Source organism: Hyaloscypha bicolor (assembly GCF_002865645.1).
Source record: "Hyaloscypha bicolor E unplaced genomic scaffold K444scaffold_183, whole genome shotgun sequence".
Lineage (NCBI taxonomy): Eukaryota > Fungi > Ascomycota > Leotiomycetes > Helotiales > Hyaloscyphaceae > Hyaloscypha > Hyaloscypha bicolor.
Genome location: NW_020194685.1, coordinates 2582570 through 2600268, shown reverse-complemented (window position 1 = coordinate 2600268; position 17699 = coordinate 2582570). Strand labels below are relative to the sequence as shown.

General features: G+C 48.5%; 8 protein-coding genes across 8 annotated transcripts; 6 read left to right on the top strand and 2 right to left on the bottom strand.

Annotated features, from left to right (window-relative positions):
• Positions 1–245: 245 nt before the first annotated feature.
• On the top strand, positions 246–628 carry K444DRAFT_638002 (uncharacterized protein; the record flags this gene model as incomplete). Its single annotated transcript, XM_024884200.1, has 2 exons — positions 246–497; positions 551–628. 2 exons carry the CDS (start codon positions 246–248, stop codon positions 626–628), a joined length of 330 nt encoding a protein of 109 aa, XP_024727560.1.
• A 417-nt stretch (positions 629–1045) lies between these two features.
• On the top strand, positions 1046–2305 carry K444DRAFT_274337 (uncharacterized protein). Its single transcript, XM_024871490.1, has 2 exons — positions 1046–1310; positions 1366–2305. The coding sequence occupies exons 1-2, from the start codon at positions 1237–1239 to the stop codon at positions 1904–1906; spliced, it is 615 nt and encodes a 204-aa protein (XP_024727559.1). The 5' UTR covers positions 1046–1236; the 3' UTR covers positions 1907–2305.
• A 670-nt stretch (positions 2306–2975) lies between these two features.
• Positions 2976–3627, top strand: K444DRAFT_638001 (uncharacterized protein; the record flags this gene model as incomplete). The annotated part of the gene is made up of 3 exons (XM_024884199.1): positions 2976–3131; positions 3378–3479; positions 3532–3627. The coding sequence occupies 3 exons, from the start codon at positions 2976–2978 to the stop codon at positions 3625–3627; spliced, it is 354 nt and encodes a 117-aa protein (XP_024727558.1).
• A 1026-nt stretch (positions 3628–4653) lies between these two features.
• K444DRAFT_638000 (putative Reticulon-like protein 1) lies at positions 4654–5957 on the top strand (the record flags this gene model as incomplete). The annotated part of the gene is made up of 4 exons (XM_024884198.1): positions 4654–4747; positions 4863–4922; positions 4980–5443; positions 5493–5957. The coding sequence occupies 4 exons, from the start codon at positions 4654–4656 to the stop codon at positions 5955–5957; spliced, it is 1083 nt and encodes a 360-aa protein (XP_024727557.1).
• Positions 5958–6390: 433 nt separating this feature from the next.
• Positions 6391–7376, bottom strand: K444DRAFT_622020 (uncharacterized protein). Its single transcript, XM_024882017.1, has 3 exons — positions 7022–7376; positions 6701–6971; positions 6391–6639 (listed from the first exon to the last, which is right to left on the bottom strand). Exons 1-3 carry the CDS (start codon positions 7079–7081, stop codon positions 6524–6526), a joined length of 447 nt encoding a protein of 148 aa, XP_024727556.1. The 5' UTR covers positions 7082–7376; the 3' UTR covers positions 6391–6523.
• A 648-nt stretch (positions 7377–8024) lies between these two features.
• K444DRAFT_670323 (uncharacterized protein) lies at positions 8025–10528 on the top strand (the record flags this gene model as incomplete). The annotated part of the gene is made up of 5 exons (XM_024887610.1): positions 8025–8395; positions 8448–8882; positions 9003–9055; positions 9088–9162; positions 9214–10528. 5 exons carry the CDS (start codon positions 8025–8027, stop codon positions 10275–10277), a joined length of 1998 nt encoding a protein of 665 aa, XP_024727555.1. The 3' UTR covers positions 10278–10528.
• Positions 10529–12165: 1637 nt separating this feature from the next.
• K444DRAFT_622018 (alpha/beta-hydrolase) lies at positions 12166–13642 on the top strand. Its single transcript, XM_024882016.1, has one exon. The coding sequence runs from the start codon at positions 12254–12256 to the stop codon at positions 13352–13354; it is 1101 nt and encodes a 366-aa protein (XP_024727554.1). The 5' UTR covers positions 12166–12253; the 3' UTR covers positions 13355–13642.
• A 2011-nt stretch (positions 13643–15653) lies between these two features.
• Positions 15654–17239, bottom strand: K444DRAFT_622017 (uncharacterized protein). Its single transcript, XM_024882015.1, has 2 exons — positions 16185–17239; positions 15654–16120 (listed from the first exon to the last, which is right to left on the bottom strand). The coding sequence occupies exons 1-2, from the start codon at positions 17058–17060 to the stop codon at positions 16064–16066; spliced, it is 933 nt and encodes a 310-aa protein (XP_024727553.1). The 5' UTR covers positions 17061–17239; the 3' UTR covers positions 15654–16063.
• Between the last annotated feature and the right edge of the window lie 460 nt (positions 17240–17699).

The window sequence follows — 17699 nt, the reverse complement described above, 5'->3', positions numbered from 1 at the left end:
GGTGAGGGACGCCAAGGCGCCATGCGGGGGACCAAAAACAGGGGCCTTGTGCGGCTGAGTCGTGGGCGGATTGCGCAAAATCAGCCAATGAAGGCTGTGACAGGTGCCAGTTAAAAATAGCGAATCTGAGGTCTTTACGTGTTTTGCCTTACGACAGCTTTCCATATATACAGAGAAGGCGGACGCCCAAGGTCTTGTTGATGTCAAAGTGATATTTTACTCAGGACTTGTCAAAATCAGTGGACATGTTGACGGAATCAGCACGAACAAACGAAAACTCGCCCCCCCAACGGAATACCAAGGTCAATGACGTGCACATGAAGGAGAACTATGAGGTTATAGAATATATGGAAGTTGGAGACGACGAGGAGTACTTGGAGGATCTACAGACAACGGACTTGGCTTCAGCTCAAGAACTCACGGCGAGAAACGTCAACCCCATGAAGTTGGTCACCTTGTTGAGGGTCAGGTTTGGCATCGGGCGCTACGAGATACAGGTATTACTGCCTCCTGAATAATCTAAACAAAAGCATGGACTAACTGCTCATAGAGGATGCGGAACGTGTATAATATTCGGACACCTAGACGTCTCTCGGTAGAGGAGATAGCGAGATGTAGATGGGACTGAAATCCTTCAAATATTTCTTGTCAGAGAAGCAAGGGATCTTCAAAGGGCAATTGAGGAGGGCTACGGGAGCTCTGGACAATCGTTTCTTGCAAGAAATAAAAATCCCTCCTTGAGTGGAATATTGAGGAGGTGAAGGCGTGATGGAGAGGCAAAGACACGAGGAAGAAACGAAGGCTGAAGGGGAGAACAGGAAAGGGCAAGCAAAATTCAAAACTGTACAGTACATCAACCCTTGGTGTCCATAGTGAGTCAATATCGACGAAAATTCGATGTTTTGGAAATTCCCAAGCCAGCCTTTTGGTGCACTCCTTTTACTGCGCTGCCTGGCCCACTTCCCGCCTTCATCTCAAAGCCAACACGTCTCAGCTTTCAGGTGTCTATCGCAAGCCCACCTTTCAAATTCGAGCCACTGACAAAGTATTGAAATTGGTATTATACCTGCAATGTTCTCCTTGAGTCCTTGGGCATTCAAGGGATTTATGCTCGGACACCGAGCCGAAACCAACGGACTACGATGTTCTGACTATACTTGACAATTGGCTTGGTTGTCCTAGTCAGACTGTCTGATAATCCAGGATGTCAATAAACTCCACCGTTTTTATTGGCACATGTACGTTTATCCAGGCTCCAACGCGAGAGCATGCCTCCCCACCTCTTGGCATGTCATGCATAAGCTCTCAAGGTCCTCGTCAATAGATTTCACGGAGAGAGACAAACGCTGACTCGTTACTCTATAGGGGCCAATTGGTCGCGCGGCTGAGTGTACGGGCCACTTTCACTTTACACATTACGAGCCGCTCTTTTAATCGCTGCTTTGGCAATGGTCTGTTTGGTTCACAAATGCCGAATCATGGAGCAATTCTGTGTTTCATCTTTCACCAGTCTGGGGTAACTTGCCGCCCTCGAGATGGAGTGTACCATCAGTTACAAGCATCGTCGCGAAACAATGCGACCGATTTCAAGACCTCTCGGGAAGCTATAAAGATCGCTTGGTCATTGCCCATCCGGCTGTCTCCTCTCTCTAAAAGCTTTCGAAAAATTCTCGGCCTTCTGATCCTGGGATTCGTTCACGCAGTCATGTTCACGGCTACAGGACTCCTTGCTTCTCGCCTGACTACACTTGGAAACGAAGTACTGGTTCGAAGTACTAACTGCGGCCAGTGGTCACCCGGTATTATTGCCCACAGCTCAGATCCTAAACGCGCCTTGTATGAATATGCCACCCACTTGGCAGTCAATGCCGAACTTTTTCGGCTCAATATTTTGGGGACCGTTTGAACGGGAGTCAATCGACCACACAAATCCGATCGTCCACGGAATGTAATGTCTTTAAGATCCCCAAGCTGTCCTAAACCGCCACACATAACGTTACCTGTCCCTTCGCAGAGGAAATGTGTCTTGGTCCATCAATAGCTCCGTGTCTTTTGATACTGGGCTACTAGACTCTTCCAGCCACCTTGGGATCAATGTGGCGAAGAAGAACAGAGTACAACTTCGAAAAGCGATGACATGTTCTCTAATCGTTGCCAAAGCATTTGTTCATAACGGAAACGCAACTCTCATTGATGGCCATTTCACAAGTTTCGCTACGGCGCTCTATCGTCCGGAACGTTCGCCTAATGACCCCCTGGCGTTGATTCAAAACTTGTGACGAACTCGACTGTTCTTATTAGAAGCAAAATGCTTAGGAAGAATTGACGAGTTTACAATCCATTGCCGCAAGCTGTCATTTGTGTGTCGAGGAGACTCTTGTTGCAATTTGAATGCAGTTGTTATTTCTGCAAAGTCAGAGCCTCTTGGTGAACACGTGTGTTGGTATCAATGGCGAGGTATGGTTTACCGAGCACGGCTTTCTGGTTGCAGAATGGGCGCTTTTAGAATGAAGTTATTGGAAGTTGTCCTTTGAGCCTCGAGGGAGGCTATGCCTGCCCCGCGTCAGCTGGGCGCAGCCTGAAATCCTGCTGCCCCATCATTCTTGCTTTCTTCCATCACAAACGCAAACATCGTTGATAGCTGATTGATCTCAGCCTTCTCATCTGCAGATTTGTAGGTTCTGAAATTGAATTGCGACATAAATGGACCCCCTCTCCATCGCTACTAGTGCTATCGCCTTGGGGTCTCTGGTTCAGACCATCTTCGTTTCCTTGAAAAGCCTCATCAGGGACTATAAAGCTTTCTCCCAAGAGGTGGCGACAGTTGGATCGGAGCTTCAGTCATTGAGTCTGGCAATAAACAGTCTCGAGAAGTACGTTGTGGGGACATCAACTCTCACGGCGCCACTGGATGACAAACATTTGATCAGCGCATCGAATGGCTGTCACCCAACCCTAAAAGCGATCAAAGCAAAATGCAAGAGGATAAGGCGGTCGGCATCGCAAGGCTCAAACAAAAAATTAATAGTTGGGTTTCTTTGGTCATCAACTCGGACGGAGTTGCAAGAACTGCGCTTAAATATGGAGTCTCACAAAACTACGCTGTTATTGTCCCTTCGGTTGAAGAGCATGTAGGTGCAAAGAGGGGATGGCGATGAATAAAACGGATAAGGGCAACAGAGAGCTTCACCTTTTCTTGACAGATCAGAAAAGTAAGGGAGGCCAGCCAGACAGTCTACCACGAACGAGGTTGACGAAACATCAGGAGCCCGCGGGGTGATGATCATGCTATAGGTGTTCCAGGGAGCGCGAAGCCAATACCTGGGCAGAGAGCTGCCCTGGAATCTCTCCGTTCACGATCTGCTCCGCCATCGCAGGCTATTAAGATGGCTTATCCTGTTGCAAGCCTTTTCGAATTCAAGAATGTCGGTACAGAAAAATCTGGAGGATATCGATACTTAACTTACCAAACCAGAAAAGTGAGTAACAATGACGGGGTAGGAGGTGGAATCTTTACTAACACACCTTCAGGTTTTTGATGTCGTTGCAGTTGAAAGGACCGAGAAACGGGGGACTGAACGGTGTTTTGCTTACAGCCAAGATGATCTCTCACAAGGATTTGGCTAGATTTGGAGCAAACAATTTCGTAAGCTTGATTTGGACTCTCTCCACGGCATTCTAAGGAAGACTGCAGTCCAGAAAACAAAGCAACACCTCCCATAATAGATATCAAATCCCCCTAATCCTATTCTATCCTATTTCAATTCAGCATTGTAGGACGTCTGATGAAGAAAGAATTGGAGAGTAAGATTGCGTTTCAGATATCTTAAATTTCAAGTTGAGAACTCATTCAGGGAGTATTTAGTTCAATGCGTGGCAAAGAATGGAGCCGGGTTGATCTTGCGTTCTGAGAAGTTCCGCTGCGAACTTTTGAGCACTGACAATTTGAATAGGGGTACGAGCTACCCAATAACCCCTCTCACTCAAAAAACTCCCGCAACTTTGTGAGAGTGCTCACAACTTCTCTCTGGATGCCGTTCTTATCTGTGAGTCAAATTCCTCGTCGTACCTGCCCCCGTCAGCAGATACAACTTCAAGACACCTCTTCTGCCTGACGCGATCACATGCCAAAAGCTCGAAAGTAAACAAAACCGCGTGGTTAGCGAGCAGCAAAGGTGTCTTCAACATTCGAGATAACAGACCTCACTTGATGTGTGGTTCTTCGTAATAGAAGATTCGTCACGTTAATGTAAAGATCAGACGATTTACAGACAGTTGACGGAGTTGCAAGAGTATGAAAACCTTGAGATTCACCAATGATCGGCGCTGTGCCACACGTCATTGCTGTCAAGCCACACAAACCAGCAAAGTTTCCCTGCTGGGAGTCGCGTGCCACGCGCTAAGCTGCTTCGGGTCGCGCCTTTCTCGCCTGAATAAATTCCACCGGACACTCGCATCACCATCAACTTCCAATCCACGCCCACTCACCAAAACATCCCACTGCAGATTCCAAACTGCACGCCTGTCTTGCTAAACATCATCTACAGCATCACAACCCCTTTCTACGATTGCCTCGCACACGCAGAACCACCATCTGCCGCAGAAGGAATCCCTTTCAACAGCGTTCGGAGTCCGTTGATTGCAATCCTCAACATGTCTGACCTCACCGCCAACGATACCCCCGTTCCGTCCATCGAGACCCAGTCCGGGTCTGGACTGGAGAACGCGAAGAACACCGTTGTCAACAGTAAGGTTGGTGATAGCTCTTCGCCCCAGCATTCTCCGTATCTCGATGGCTGACATTTGAAACAGAAGCTCCAAGCTCCCAAGCTCCACAGCAACACAACTGACAAGCTATTTAGATGCCTCCGCAGCCGCCAACGCAGTCAAGAACCACCCAATAACCCAGAGCGTCACCAACGGTATGCTCTCCCGCTTCTGGAAATCTCTGATGGACTAGTGCTGATAAGATGTGATAGGCCCTGTTGCAGAGAATATCAAGGATCAACACACAAAGACAACATCTGAATTCTCCAACCTCGCTGCTTCGCGCACAACGCCGGCCACACCTGCCGCTACAGGCCAACAACTCACACCCTACCACTCCTTCTTCACGAGTCTCCTGTCGTGGAACAACCCCCGAGCTTCCGCCATCGCCTATCTCTCCGTCGTGTTGTTTATCTTCGCTGCCCGATACCTCGATGTCCTCCGATATGCAATGAAGCTTACATGGGTCACTTTGGCCATCACTGTTGCAGCTGAGGTTACGGGAAAGGCTCTGTTCTCGACTGGGTTTACCTCGCAGATCCGCCCAAGGAAATACTATACAGTGTCAAAGGCCACCTTGGATTCCTTCATGGGCGATTTGACCGAGATCATCAACTTCTTCGTTATTGAATCTCAGCGTATTGTCTTTGCCGAGAATGTCTTTGCTTCTGCTGCCGTAAGTTTCCAGGCAGCTTTCACAGCAAACATAGCTAACTGAATTCTAGGCCTTCGTCGGAGCTTTCCTGTCCTACTACCTGATCAAGATCGTCCCATTCTGGGGCCTTACCCTGATCTCCACATCCGTCCTCTTCCTCAGCCCGCTCATCTATAAGACCAACCAAGAGCTTATCGACCACCACCTCAAGAACGCCTCCAACATGATCAACCAACAAACCGAGCAAGTCAAGCAACTCGCAAGCCACCACGCCGCACGAGCCACCGAGACTACAAAGCAATATGTTGGAGAATACTCTGCCAAGGCTCAGGAGATGATCGGTAGCCGCAGCCGCTCTGTCTCCCCTACCATCACCAAAGCTGAGCCCACCATGAAGGAGAACGTCCCTGCTTATAAAAGCGAGGATTTCCCTGCTGCGCCGAAGGAGGAGTTCAAGTCTGTGCCAACTACTGAGTCCGCTGCTGAGGGTTTGAGAGAACCAAGCAGCGAGGAGGAGCCGTTGATTGCTACATAAATCATTCAGTCTGTCCATGCCGAGTGCTTGCACTTCTTGGGCGATGATTGATGATGGGTGATACGGACACAGAACGACCGGCGATCAACTTTATTGATTGGTACGACAGACACACGATGCGATGCTATGGTATGGTATGCTACTGGGGTCATGAATAGCCTCATGATCGGACTGGATTATTGTATTATGATGTTGAAGTCTCTTTTCTTTACCTCGATTTCCTTTTCATCGTTGAGTTGCGTGCCGGTGATAAATCAATACCTTTATACTGGTAGTGGAGGGGGGAGATGGGGAAGTGAAATGCTTTTTTGCTGCATGGCTTGCGTGCGAATCGATTGCGACACGTATTTGTTGTGCTTTTTGCTGGGTGTGGTAGGGTTGTTAGGGATGAGAATGAGAACATGATTCGGAGAGTGAGAACTAGAGTGAAGCTGTTCGCTACGTCGGTGTGTGAGGACTATGAAGTACAGAAACACGAATACCCATTACAACGTTGCAAGTATGATTGCTCCTCGAGTGAGGTTATCACGGGATAGAATATTTCGCATGTGCGATTTATTTACAACTCATGGTTGCCTCGTGACAATCTCTACCGCCAGCTGCTTCGCGTAATGCTGACAGTTGTTCGCCCAAACCGAATAGCTCTGTTCCAAGAGGTAGCTCTCCACTTCCAGACCATCAACTGGACACCTTCCATTAGCCTGGTTGCCTGCCATCAACATCATCCTATCTGAATGACATACCCGTACTCTGAATCGCCTCATTAGTCTTGTTTGTCCATCCCTGAAACACAGCCCATTCCCCATTCTTCAAACCTTCAAACCCTTCCGGGTCAGCGGCGAATGTGGTCTTCTCGCCTTTTGCGCCGAAGCGATCGTATGCTGTGCCTTTGCTGTTACTGTCTACTTGAGCACTGGAGCCTCGGCGTCCGAGTACCAGGTAGGCATGGTGGAAGGGTCGGACCTCTCCCGAACGAGGAGGCTCGTAGACGATGAAGATGGGGCGCTCTGCTGTCTCCTGTGGTGTTAGCTTGTCTGTGGCTGGCGAGGAGGGAGGGAGCTCACGGCTCGAGAGGGGTTCAGGTCATCGACACCTTTGCGATTTGGTTTGAGGTAGCCGAACATTGTGCAAAGCTTGAGGCTGAACCGTTTCCACGGGTTGAAAGGAGGGAGTTAGGGTGTGTAGATTGAGCGCGAGCTAGGTCGTTTCTGAGGTTGAAATGATGGAGAAGGGGAGAGGAGATTTCGGGTAAGCAACTGTGATCCGAGATTGTTGCAGTAAATGCTGGTTGTATTGTAATATATTGAGATAAGGAGAAGTGAGATGTGGCGTGGACAGCCGAGCTACATACAGTGAATGTTGTCATGTGAAGTGAGCACACGTGACTGGCCTGCAGTTGCCATGCAACGGAGATCACGCTTTTGTACGTATGTGAAATCACGTAGGATTGCTCAGGACCTAATTGTAAGGACTTAATCAAGCACGAATGGAAAGCTTACATCCTTTTTACCTTTTTCTATCACATAGCATGGAGATTTTGGTCACGTGCGCAACCTTGTTGGAAGCTGGAGATGAAGGTGTGCAAGTATGAGGATTACTCGGACAATTCAAAAGCCTCAAGCCATTTTCCATAATCAAATTTCCAACAAATTCTGCCTTATGCCCTCACATCATGCTGCCAACAAGTTGACGTGGCTCGGTCCATCCTGGGGCCGCTGGGACAGTGTCTTGCTGATCGACGTTCGCAGCCGCATGTGTTGGGCTCATACTCTGTACCTGTCTGTGTCTCTGGTGGGTTCATGCCTAACATTTTTCTCCAGATTGGATGGGTTGCAGCAGCTTGATTGTGCTTTGGCAGGACCATTGGACTCGCTAGTGGAGGGTATGCCTTAAGCAAGGCTGACTGCTTTGGCAGACTGTTGCACGACACCTCAAGAATTTTCGTGTCCCCAAATCTCGAGAATTCTCACCTGAAGGCCAGTCAATTTCGAAGTTTTATCGTCGAATTCGAGATTCAAAAGACGAGGAAACATCATAACCGCGAGAATACGAAGACAAGCCGTCAAGATGGCGGAACTCGGTGTCATTTCAGGCAGCCTTGGCATGGTGTCGCTCGCTATCCAGGTTGCTGAGAGTGTCAAGAAAGTCAAGGGATTCTTAGACAGCGTCAAAGAAGCCCCGGAGGAGATCAGGTATATACTCAGACAGATCGAGGCACTAGGTTTGGTGTTGTCAAACTGCGAGACTGAAGAGGACGAGGGGCTTGTTTCCGGGGCTGTCTCTGCCTCCATAGAAACCAGCAAAGCGTTCTTAATTCGAGCAGCAGAAGCATTGGAAATGGTGGTCAAGGATCTCGAAATTGAGATAAGGAAAGGAAAGAAAATGGGGAGTTTCAAGGCTGTTCTCAAGCAAGGCATAATCGACAGGCTGAGGCAAAGGTTGAGGGATGCGCAAGATCTACTTGTTTTGTCGAATCAATACTATTCGCAGTAAGTTCCAAGTCTCCGGCGAACCGAGAGAGAAACTGATATGGCGGAGAGTACTCCAGCGACGCCGTCATGATATGCAGATGCAATTGGCCGAAATGCAAGCGCACAAACTCAGCAATCTAGAGACTTATGTCACGCAGTTTACGGAAGCTGTACGGGCTAGTCCTCAACATTTCCCTCGTTCGACTTGCTCAATCATCCAGCAGTGTACATCAGAAAGCATTGATACTCTCTCAAACAATGCAGATGATGCCAAGTCAAACGACAGCAAACAATTGGCACGGACTTATAAGAAAGTCGGAACTTCGTTAAAAAGTCCAAAACGAATCTTAGCTCGACTGGGAATACCTTCTTGGCTCAACATGACCTCCCTTTGTTTGGAACTTTACGGTCAACGGAGCCTATGCAGGATGTCAATCGGTGTAAAGATTTACAGGTGTGTAAATTACTACGCACCTATTATGGAATACGCTCGGGAAGGCAACGTTCGCGCTATTCAAGAAATGTTCAGTAATGGGACTGCCTCTCCTTATGATATGATTGAATGAGGCAGTAGTTGGGGCGGAATTACAGTCATGGAGGTACTTGCGTTCACGCTATCTCATCTAGGTAGACAAGGATCGCTAATAAACTGTGCATAGATGGCAGCGAGGGCGGGTCACCTAGACGTATGTCGATTGCTCCTGGGAAATGGAGCACGCCAAGAAGCCAGGTCAGTACATTTCACTCTCAACGCACTCAATCACTAACAAGACCTGGCTCTGTAAGGACCGCATATAACGCAGCAGTCGGCCTTTCAAATCCATTGGAGGATCCGGAGACACGTCTGGAGCTGGTGCGGACTTTTACAAATGTAATCGACGACGACGAGTTCTTCGACATTCAGGAGTCAAGATCAGCCGCTCATAGCTTCTTTGGAGAGTCTACCGTTCTCATTTGGATTCTCAACAATGTTATCGGTTATAGCTATCAAATGTCTACCATGGAAGATCGGACCAGACTTGCGATAGATTTGTGTGCCCGAGTCGCACAACCGCGCGCCGCTTCGCTGGTTCGATGCCTTCTACCAGAGCCACAGGCCATTGCTAAGATGTGCAACTATCGGTATCAGTTTAGAGGAACTTTGATACATAGTTGTGCTTACGCACTAGGAGAACAAACTCTCAGGGCAACTCAAACTCGGACAATCCGTCCAGTAAGTCGGGCTAGAAAGGTCTGGTCTCCACGCTTTCGCAACGACTTCAACTACGACTCGCAGGCTGAGGCAGGCTGCCTTCAGGACCTTCTGTCATTAATGAAAGAGTTAGTCCTTGCTGGCTCAGACCTTCATGAATGTTGCCGAAGGTTTCCAGACTCTGCAGAAGAAACTCCACTGTCGGCTATGATCTCTAGCTTCAGTCATCTGAGCGGCCTTTGTCTGGACAACAGGCTCGACTTCCGAGGCGAACGTGGTGAATACTATATTCCAATCCCCGTCATAACTGATATGCTTAAACCCGTGATGATTTGGCTTGAGTTGCTCTACGATACCGGCGCTGACTTGATGCATTATGGACGAAAAGAGAAAGAACTCTACCAAGAAGGTCGAACTACTGGGGTTTGGTGGTTTCCAGTGTGGCGGCGAAGACTTATCGGGCAGCCTGGTTTATTTTGGGCGAACAAGGCAAAGAAATTCTCGATCAGTTTCGAGTTTGGTCCAAAGCCTAGCGACTGGCATTTTCGGATTATAGAGGAAATGGATAGCTCCCTCGAGGAGTTTTGGGATATGGTTGATCATCCGGAACGTGCTATGCCCGGGGCTTGGGATGAGAGATTTGATGATTCGGATTGAAGGAAATATTGACAGATGGTAGGAAAGTCAGGGCAGAATTGGTTGGACGATTCGTTGTCTTGATGCTAAATGCGGGGTCGAGCTGGGAGCAAGAAGGCGAGTCAATTTTGTGACACTTCGCAGTCCATCGACTCTCTTTGCCTTGTCGTTAATGCTAACGACATTCCGGCTTGTGATGCTTCAAGATCTTTACACTAGAAGAGAAAATGGCCTGTGTCCACAGGCTCGTTAATGCAAGTTACCGCATCATGAGCTTCGACTTACCAATTCACGTGACAACATGCGGACAATACGCGTGAGATCCCATTACCTGAGCAGCCGAGACGGAAGTTGCCGTTGCATCAATGGTGACAAAGGATGAACTGTTTTTATGACGTTTAGCATGGCTCAGCTCTAGTGGTACAAGCCTGAGAGTCTCGAACCAACTCTGTGAGAGTCTAGGTCACGCTGACAAGCTCAAGCCGAATCAAGACACTACATGAGGAGCAAATACGCCCAGTTCCATTCAACACCCCCACTATCCTTCGGCCCGAGGCGGAAACCGGTCCCAATGGACAAATCTGAACGACAGCGGCGTAGTCATTGTCGGGCGGCCTGTGCCGTGCCGCTGAGAGTCTGAGACAAACATGCGAGATGCAGGTGTGGCAGCCACGTGAGGCACACGTGAGCCCCTCACTGTGGTGAGAAGCGGTGTGACAAGCAGCCACATCGCAGAGTGCGGGGTATACACGGGTCGTGAGAGCATACACGGGTCGTGAGAGCATACACGGGTCGTGAGAGCATACACGGGTCGTGAGAGCATACACGGGTCAAGAGAGCATATACGGGTCAAGAGAGAACACTCGGATCGTAATCGTAAGAGTACACACGGGTCGTGAGAGCACACACTGAAGTGACATGTGAAGCGGTGTGACCAGAATCAGCTTCACATCCCACATGTCCTACCTTTTTTCATGGCTGTTTTTAGACAAAAATCGTTGCACTTTGTGGTCCGCTATTAGGATATGTAAACAGCCGCCGAGAGCGCAGGCCCGACTATTGATAAATTGTTCTTAAAGGAGATCGCGGCATAAAAGTACAGGGCCTTGCCGACGCATGTATTCTCCCGCCAGCTTTGTACCTCTAGTAAGCAAATTTCCACCACTTCAAACTCAAATAACTTGCCACAAAATAACGATTTTTTTAATTGCCCTACTGGGATTATAGACGACCTTTTGCGCAACAATTATTCTTTGTTTGTTTTAATTTTTATTAATATTGTTTTAAATAGGTGGAGTTAAGGTTATGGGGCTCTTGATATTCCTTTATTTTAACAAGGTGCAAAGCTGGTGGCACCGCAGCGCATAGCAAGTGTTTCTAGGGTCTAATCCGCGGCTCTAATTGTTTAGGCCGTGTACCCTGTAAACCCACCATAAAATATTCGCATAGTCGCAAGGTTATGGGTAACCCTCAGGGGCTTTCTCTGCTGGCAGAGCAACCACAGCCCCCGCGTGCTATAATGATAGCCCTGATAGGCCTTTTTAGCGAGTAGTCCCCTGTAAATACACGGACAAGCTAGGCGCCCCATACTCCGTAGGGGTTCCACGGGGGACTTTTACCAAAAATGCCCTGTATTCCGTCATTTCATGCCGCAATTTCCGTACTAGGGTGCGAAAACCGAAATCACTAGCGTCCGTCCTATGAGCAAAATATTACCCCTCAAGGACTTATCACAGTGGCTTTTACTTCAGCTATCCAGCCATGATTAGCGCACTGCAAGCCAAATGCAACCACCAGCTCCAAACGAGGTGGGCGTACTGGGGCATCCATTGGCATGGGATATTGACGTAAAGGATAAATAGCTGGGCAATGGGATACTAGAACTACAGATACTTTTTATGCCTCAGACTGAATGCTATCTTTTCCACCTTATTCGCCCCATCTGGAAATCCTGCCTCGTTCTTACACTATCACTTTCACTACCATACATCTCCGATATGCTTGTTTCCTTGCTCCTGTGGTCTGCGTTGTCATGTCTGACCGCTAGCACACCTGTCGTATCATCGTTCTCCCATCACCTGCAACGGGAGGAAACCAAGAGCCAGAACGAGGCTCGGGATTCATCACTGTCAATAAAGAGCCAGGGCAGTTTTGCCTTTGCGGGAACGGTCGTCGTGGGAGCGAACGGTGACACCTGGCATGCCGATCATGGATATGTGCAGTATCAAATCCCACTACACCCCCGGCGATACCCCTTGATTCTGTGGCATGGTGCCGGTCTGAGTGGTTGTGAATGGGAGACCACACCCGATGGACGAGAAGGATATCAGTCGATCTTCCTGAGAAGAGGATTTAGCGTCTACATTATCGATCAACCGCGACAAGGCCGAGCCGGACAAGCGTCGAAGGGACTTCCAGCGATACCCGATCCAACTCCAATCGAGTCGATTTTGTTTACTACCTTCCGTCTTGGAACTTGGACTCCACCTGCGCAACCGCAATTCTTCGCAGGCGTGCAGTTCCCTGAGGATCCGGGGTCACTCAATCAATTTTTCCGCCGAGGAACCTTTCATGGCACAGGAGGCGATAGACTCGATTGGAGCGGCGCTGGCGACGCGTATCAGCTGATGACCAGTGCAGTTGGAATACTTGCAGATGATATTGGCCCGGCGGTACTGGTCACTCACTCAGGCGGTGCCAACCAAGGCTGGGGTGCCGCAATGAATAGCAACCAAGTAAAAGCCATAGTTGCCTATGAACCCACGAACTTCCAGTTTCCCGAGGGGGAGCTCCCAGCCGTTACCGGTCCTCTCCAGCCCAGCCATACTGTTCCGCTGCAAGATTTTCTGAAATTGACGCAGATCCCCATCCAACTCGTCTACGGCGACAATCTTGATCAAACTCCCCTTTTCACCCAGGCCTTCAGAGACGCTCAGGCGTTTGTGGATGCGATAAACCGGCATGGCGGTCATGCGGAGCTTTTGCATTTGCCCAACATAGGCGTGAAGGGGAATACGCACTTTCTATTTTCTGATCTTAACAATATGAAAATCGCGGATCTGCTCTCGAGTTTTCTCGCGCAACACCATCTCGATTGAGGTGGATTGCCCCTGTCACGGCCCTTTTGTCAGACGAGTTGCTCGTGGCCGGCCTCAGCGCTCCAAAGTCTCATTTGTTTACTACCGCTCCTTTTGGATTTGGTTTGGTGATCAACTGATACGCGTTCTTTTCTGACATTGTTGTGGGGGAAATTGCGGCGCCTTTGGAGTCTGAGTTTTTTCCCGCTCCGGGCATTCTCGTATATTTAGTTCTCACTTCCTCTCTTACGGAGGGCAATTAAGTAATAACATTTCACTCGGCGAACCTCTCAATGCCTTAATAACACGTCGGCTTTTCCTCCCTCTACAATTTTCTTTATTTGTGTGCTTATCCCTGTTACACTAGTGAGCGACACAGGGAGAAGAATATATCCATCGCCTTCTCTCAGTGGATCAAACCTTGGAAGCTCTTGGCTCATAGTCAAGTTGCCATCGTTGTTATTGTCGTCGACGTCGGACGCGTTTTCCAGCCACTCATTACGCCCGCCCGCGGGAGCTTGTCGCCCTGCGAGCCGATCTTGACCTCTTTTCATCGGCTTCTACATAACGCTCTCTGCAATGACATACCCTTCCTTTCTCCCTACGAAAATGGATATCTGCGAAGACAAACACAACGAATATACCCTTCGTGATACGAGACGGTGCGAGCCAGGAACGACGATGGATCGGGGTCGGAAAAGAAGAGGAGCTTGTAGAACTAGCCAAGCGAGAATCGCTAAGGGCGTAGCTGACGGTGCTAGGTGAGGCTTAAAGATACTAATACGTGGTGCGGATACGTTGGTAGTATAAGATTGTGGATATACTGGGTCTTTGGTCTTGGATACGGAGGCTGGTCACGTGGGGCGCTTGCAGCTGTCTGCGGTTCGTAGATGTAGATGGCTAATAGGTATTTTGAAGACTTCTCATGGCAACTGCCCCTTTCGGCTAATTTTAACATGCTTCTCGCGGGTGCTTTTAAGCGGGTTGGTCCCTTGCAGTGCCTCAATGTATATGCCGTCGAGTTCGAAAGCTCCACGAGTAATCTATACATCGTAACAGAAGACATATCGAATCTCGATCGCACCTTACCAGTAATGCTATATGCCGAACGGATATCGACGCACGTGCTACCGATAGTCACACGTTGGATCTGCAGCCAATTTCCGCGGACGGACACAAGTCTCTGTTCAGACCACTTCTCCTCATTCCGCGCCAATATCTCGACGTGGAATCCATTTGGCTATGAAGTCAATTATTGCCTGACCATAGCTCATCCAGCTGATTGTATGGACTTTCGTACTAGTACGGTGGAACGGCAAAGTGCAATTTGGCCTTTCGATTACGTTAGTGTGGGAATTGTCAATCTAGTTCAAGCCATTGTGTGCATTTTGTTCTTGAGAGTCAAAGAAACAACCTTATTGACCCAAGACGATGCAATCCTATTGTTTCTTGAGGATCCACATTGAATGACCCAGTCCATGTGCCTGTTGGAAAAAAACAGATGTGGCAAGATTCAAAGCACCGAAGAAGAAGACCCAGGTTGAGTCGCGATCAAGAAAATGGCTGTCTCCACATAAAGCTCTTCATTGCTGAGCGCAAACGCTAGCGCTCTGCAGTTGGCAAACCTCGGTGGTTTGGATTTGCTCTTCCGTAAGTTTCATTTGGGTTCTTTTTGCCGGCGGGATTAAGATACGTCCTCTTAGTTGCAGTCCATATATTCTTCGTCGTCTACGGAATGTTCGGTTTGGGTACCGGAGCATCAAAGTATTTTCCATCGTTCTTACGTCCAGGGCTAGGAATGCATCTAATGACAGTCATCAACATTTCAGGGTGGAATGAGTGGGTGGTTGGGGATTATGGCTCGTTTCAAATGGTGCTGCAGAGCAACATAGCGCAAACTGTTGTGTCAGGTCACTACATTCTCTAGAATGGAATTTTCGTCTCGATCCCCCAAGCCGCGGAGTGGGACGGCTACAGGAGAACGAAAAGGTCTCCGAGTTTTCTACAGTCACTAAAGGAGCCCGGTGGGGCGTGATGGCCGTGACTGTCGAAAGGGTGGCACATTGCGCCTTCTCGAGCCACCAGGTTGAAACTCCTGAAAACGGCATTGTATATGCTTAATTGATAACTTTTGGTAGAAACCATTGACATTGATCCTGCGTTAGCATGGATATTGATGGAGTGACAACATAGGGTGAGCTAGTAGCTAACCCCTTTCTTAAGCGAGATCTTCATTCCCAGACCACCGAAGACGAAGAATATTCATACACAATTGATAGTGCTCTGAATGCGGGAGAATTAACCCAAGGGTATCTATCTTGACATTTATTGATCGCTCGTCTCTCACAATAATTAGCCCAGCACTATCTCGGGTCCCTCAAGATCCTGCGAAGTTGCTGATTCAAGGACCGGAGATGACTGTGTTGCTTCCAAGTCTTTTGATTATTGTCTTTAAGAATTCGTATTACTACAGCTTACTGCAATTTAGGTCAATGTAGAAGCACCCGTCTGGCAGCAGGTTATGCCGATGACGTCAACCTTCAGCTATTTGTTCCTCCGAGGTTCTGCCAAGCCAGCTTGTCCTCCCCCTGTTGCCGTGCCAAGGCAATCTTTTCCGCCTGCTTTTCTGCACCGTGATACATCCTTCCGTGGAGGTGTTTTGAGCACACCTGCTTTCCTTCACCGGGGTAGTATAGCCACGTTGCCCACTTCGTGAACTGCAATAGAGAGTTAGTGATTGGCCATCGAGGTGATTTCAGCATAGTCAGATGCCAGAGCCAGAAAACCCTGGATAAAGTCCGGTGCTTCAGTGGTATTCTAGTAACGGTCGAGAAAGGGACAAAATTCTTACAAGTCCTTCTTTCATCTGCGTGCGAGCCCGTTGTCCAATCTTATCCTCGATAAAGTCTCCACGGAGCATTGCTAACCGCGAAGGAAAGACCTTCGCCAGATAATGCGCCGTAGAAGCAATGTGCGGCTTATCATGCCAGAAGAAGAGAGGCGTTAACGGAATTTTCATCTCGGGATGCTCTTTGGTGCTGAATTCGCGCTTGAAGGTAGAGGTCAGCTTCCTCAAAGCAGGGAATCTGACCACCTTTGCAGAGACGGCGTAATTGAGCATGCGTACTGCGAGTAGGCAAACGTACTTGATGGGGACTTCGGGCTTAGATTCGGATTCACGCATGATTTGTAAGAGGGGTTCGATGGGAAATGAGGAGGTCAAGATCCAGTCATGTTGCTGGACCCAGACGTAGGGAGTTGAGGTAATTCGAAGCGCTGAACGAACGGCTAGGCCGAACCCGAGACGTCGAGAGGGTTCTATGAAAGTAACTCTCTTGTCGTGTGTTTGCAATGCTGTGTAGGTAACAGCATTCTGACTGTCGTGTGGACTGCCATACTCTGCTTCTGCTTGTGTCTGCATTAAGGTAATATCTTGGTGGCCTTGGTAATGTTGTTCGAGGATGAAGTCCTTGACGTTTTCCTTGTAGAGATCAAAAACTCTTGCTTGGTCAGACGTGACACATCCTTTCTTGAGACGAGCTTCTGGGACAACTCTATCGTAGCTATCAAAGACGACGATAACTTTGCAGTCCATCAGGCTTGGACAGTGGCGGCGATATGACTCCAGAACAGAGGATATCAGTTCCGTTGAGGGTGCAGACGGTGTCACTGATGTCGTTATGATAATTGTCAGCAGACTGTTGGTCGTCGGTAGGCCTGCGGCCATGCTAATCGAAAAGAGCTGATACAGATTTTTACTACTATCGAGTAAAGATCCAGCGGGAATCTGCCACCTCAAGGGGACAGTTGTAAGCTGCTCACACACCAGAGGTAGCCAAATCTACTCATCACTTCGGTCGGCAGAACACGTGATTCTTGAGTATCTCGTCAGTCAGCAACCAAACACCCTGAATGGGCGCTGGGGTTGACTTGTTTCGAGAGTTGAAGTCAGAGTTGTGAGGATGTTCGGATTGTTGTTGTAGAGATGGATTTTTTTTTTTTTTTTTTTTTTTTTTGAAGCTGGAGCGAAAAGCAATTGACTCACCGAATTCTAAGCGAGAAGCTAGTGTGGGAGAGCCTATAAGGCAACGTCCACTACAAACCTGCAAGACTCTCAATTACGAGGAAAAGTGAGCATGTTTCTTGTGGGTATTGGATCTCTTACTGAAAGAACCCTCTCCAATTAAGATGATATTAAGGATGCCTAGTTGATCCCAAATACTTAGCGATATAGAAAAGGGGTAAATTAAAGGATGGTGATGGGAACATCCACCACCGAAATGTCCAGCTTGCTTGAAAACTTTACATGAGGTAAAAGTCCATGCCAACCACGAAACGGTTGGCTTTCAATCACCGCCAAGAGTGA

Excerpts from the sequence above, each read along its gene's own strand:
- K444DRAFT_622020 (XM_024882017.1), bottom strand. The coding sequence starts at position 7,081 with ATGTTCGGCTACCTCAAACCAAATCGCAAAGGTGTCGATGACCTGAAC. Across the intron at positions 6,972-7,021 it reads ACCTGAACCCCTCTCGAGCC|ACAGCAGAGCGCCCCATCTT; the intron begins GTGAGCTCCCTC and ends ACACCACAGGAG. Across the intron at positions 6,640-6,700 it reads TGAGGCGATTCAGAGTACGG|TTGATGGTCTGGAAGTGGAG; the intron begins GTATGTCATTCA and ends GAAGGTGTCCAG.
- K444DRAFT_274337 (XM_024871490.1), top strand. The coding sequence starts at position 1,237 with ATGTACGTTTATCCAGGCTCCAACGCGAGAGCATGCCTCCCCACCTCT. Across the intron at positions 1,311-1,365 it reads GTCATGCATAAGCTCTCAAG|GGGCCAATTGGTCGCGCGGC; the intron begins GTCCTCGTCAAT and ends GTTACTCTATAG.
- K444DRAFT_622017 (XM_024882015.1), bottom strand. The coding sequence starts at position 17,060 with ATGGCCGCAGGCCTACCGACGACCAACAGTCTGCTGACAATTATCATA. Across the intron at positions 16,121-16,184 it reads CGCAGATGAAAGAAGGACTT|GGTTTTCTGGCTCTGGCATC; the intron begins GTAAGAATTTTG and ends GACTTTATCCAG.
- K444DRAFT_622018 (XM_024882016.1), top strand. The coding sequence starts at position 12,254 with ATGCTTGTTTCCTTGCTCCTGTGGTCTGCGTTGTCATGTCTGACCGCT.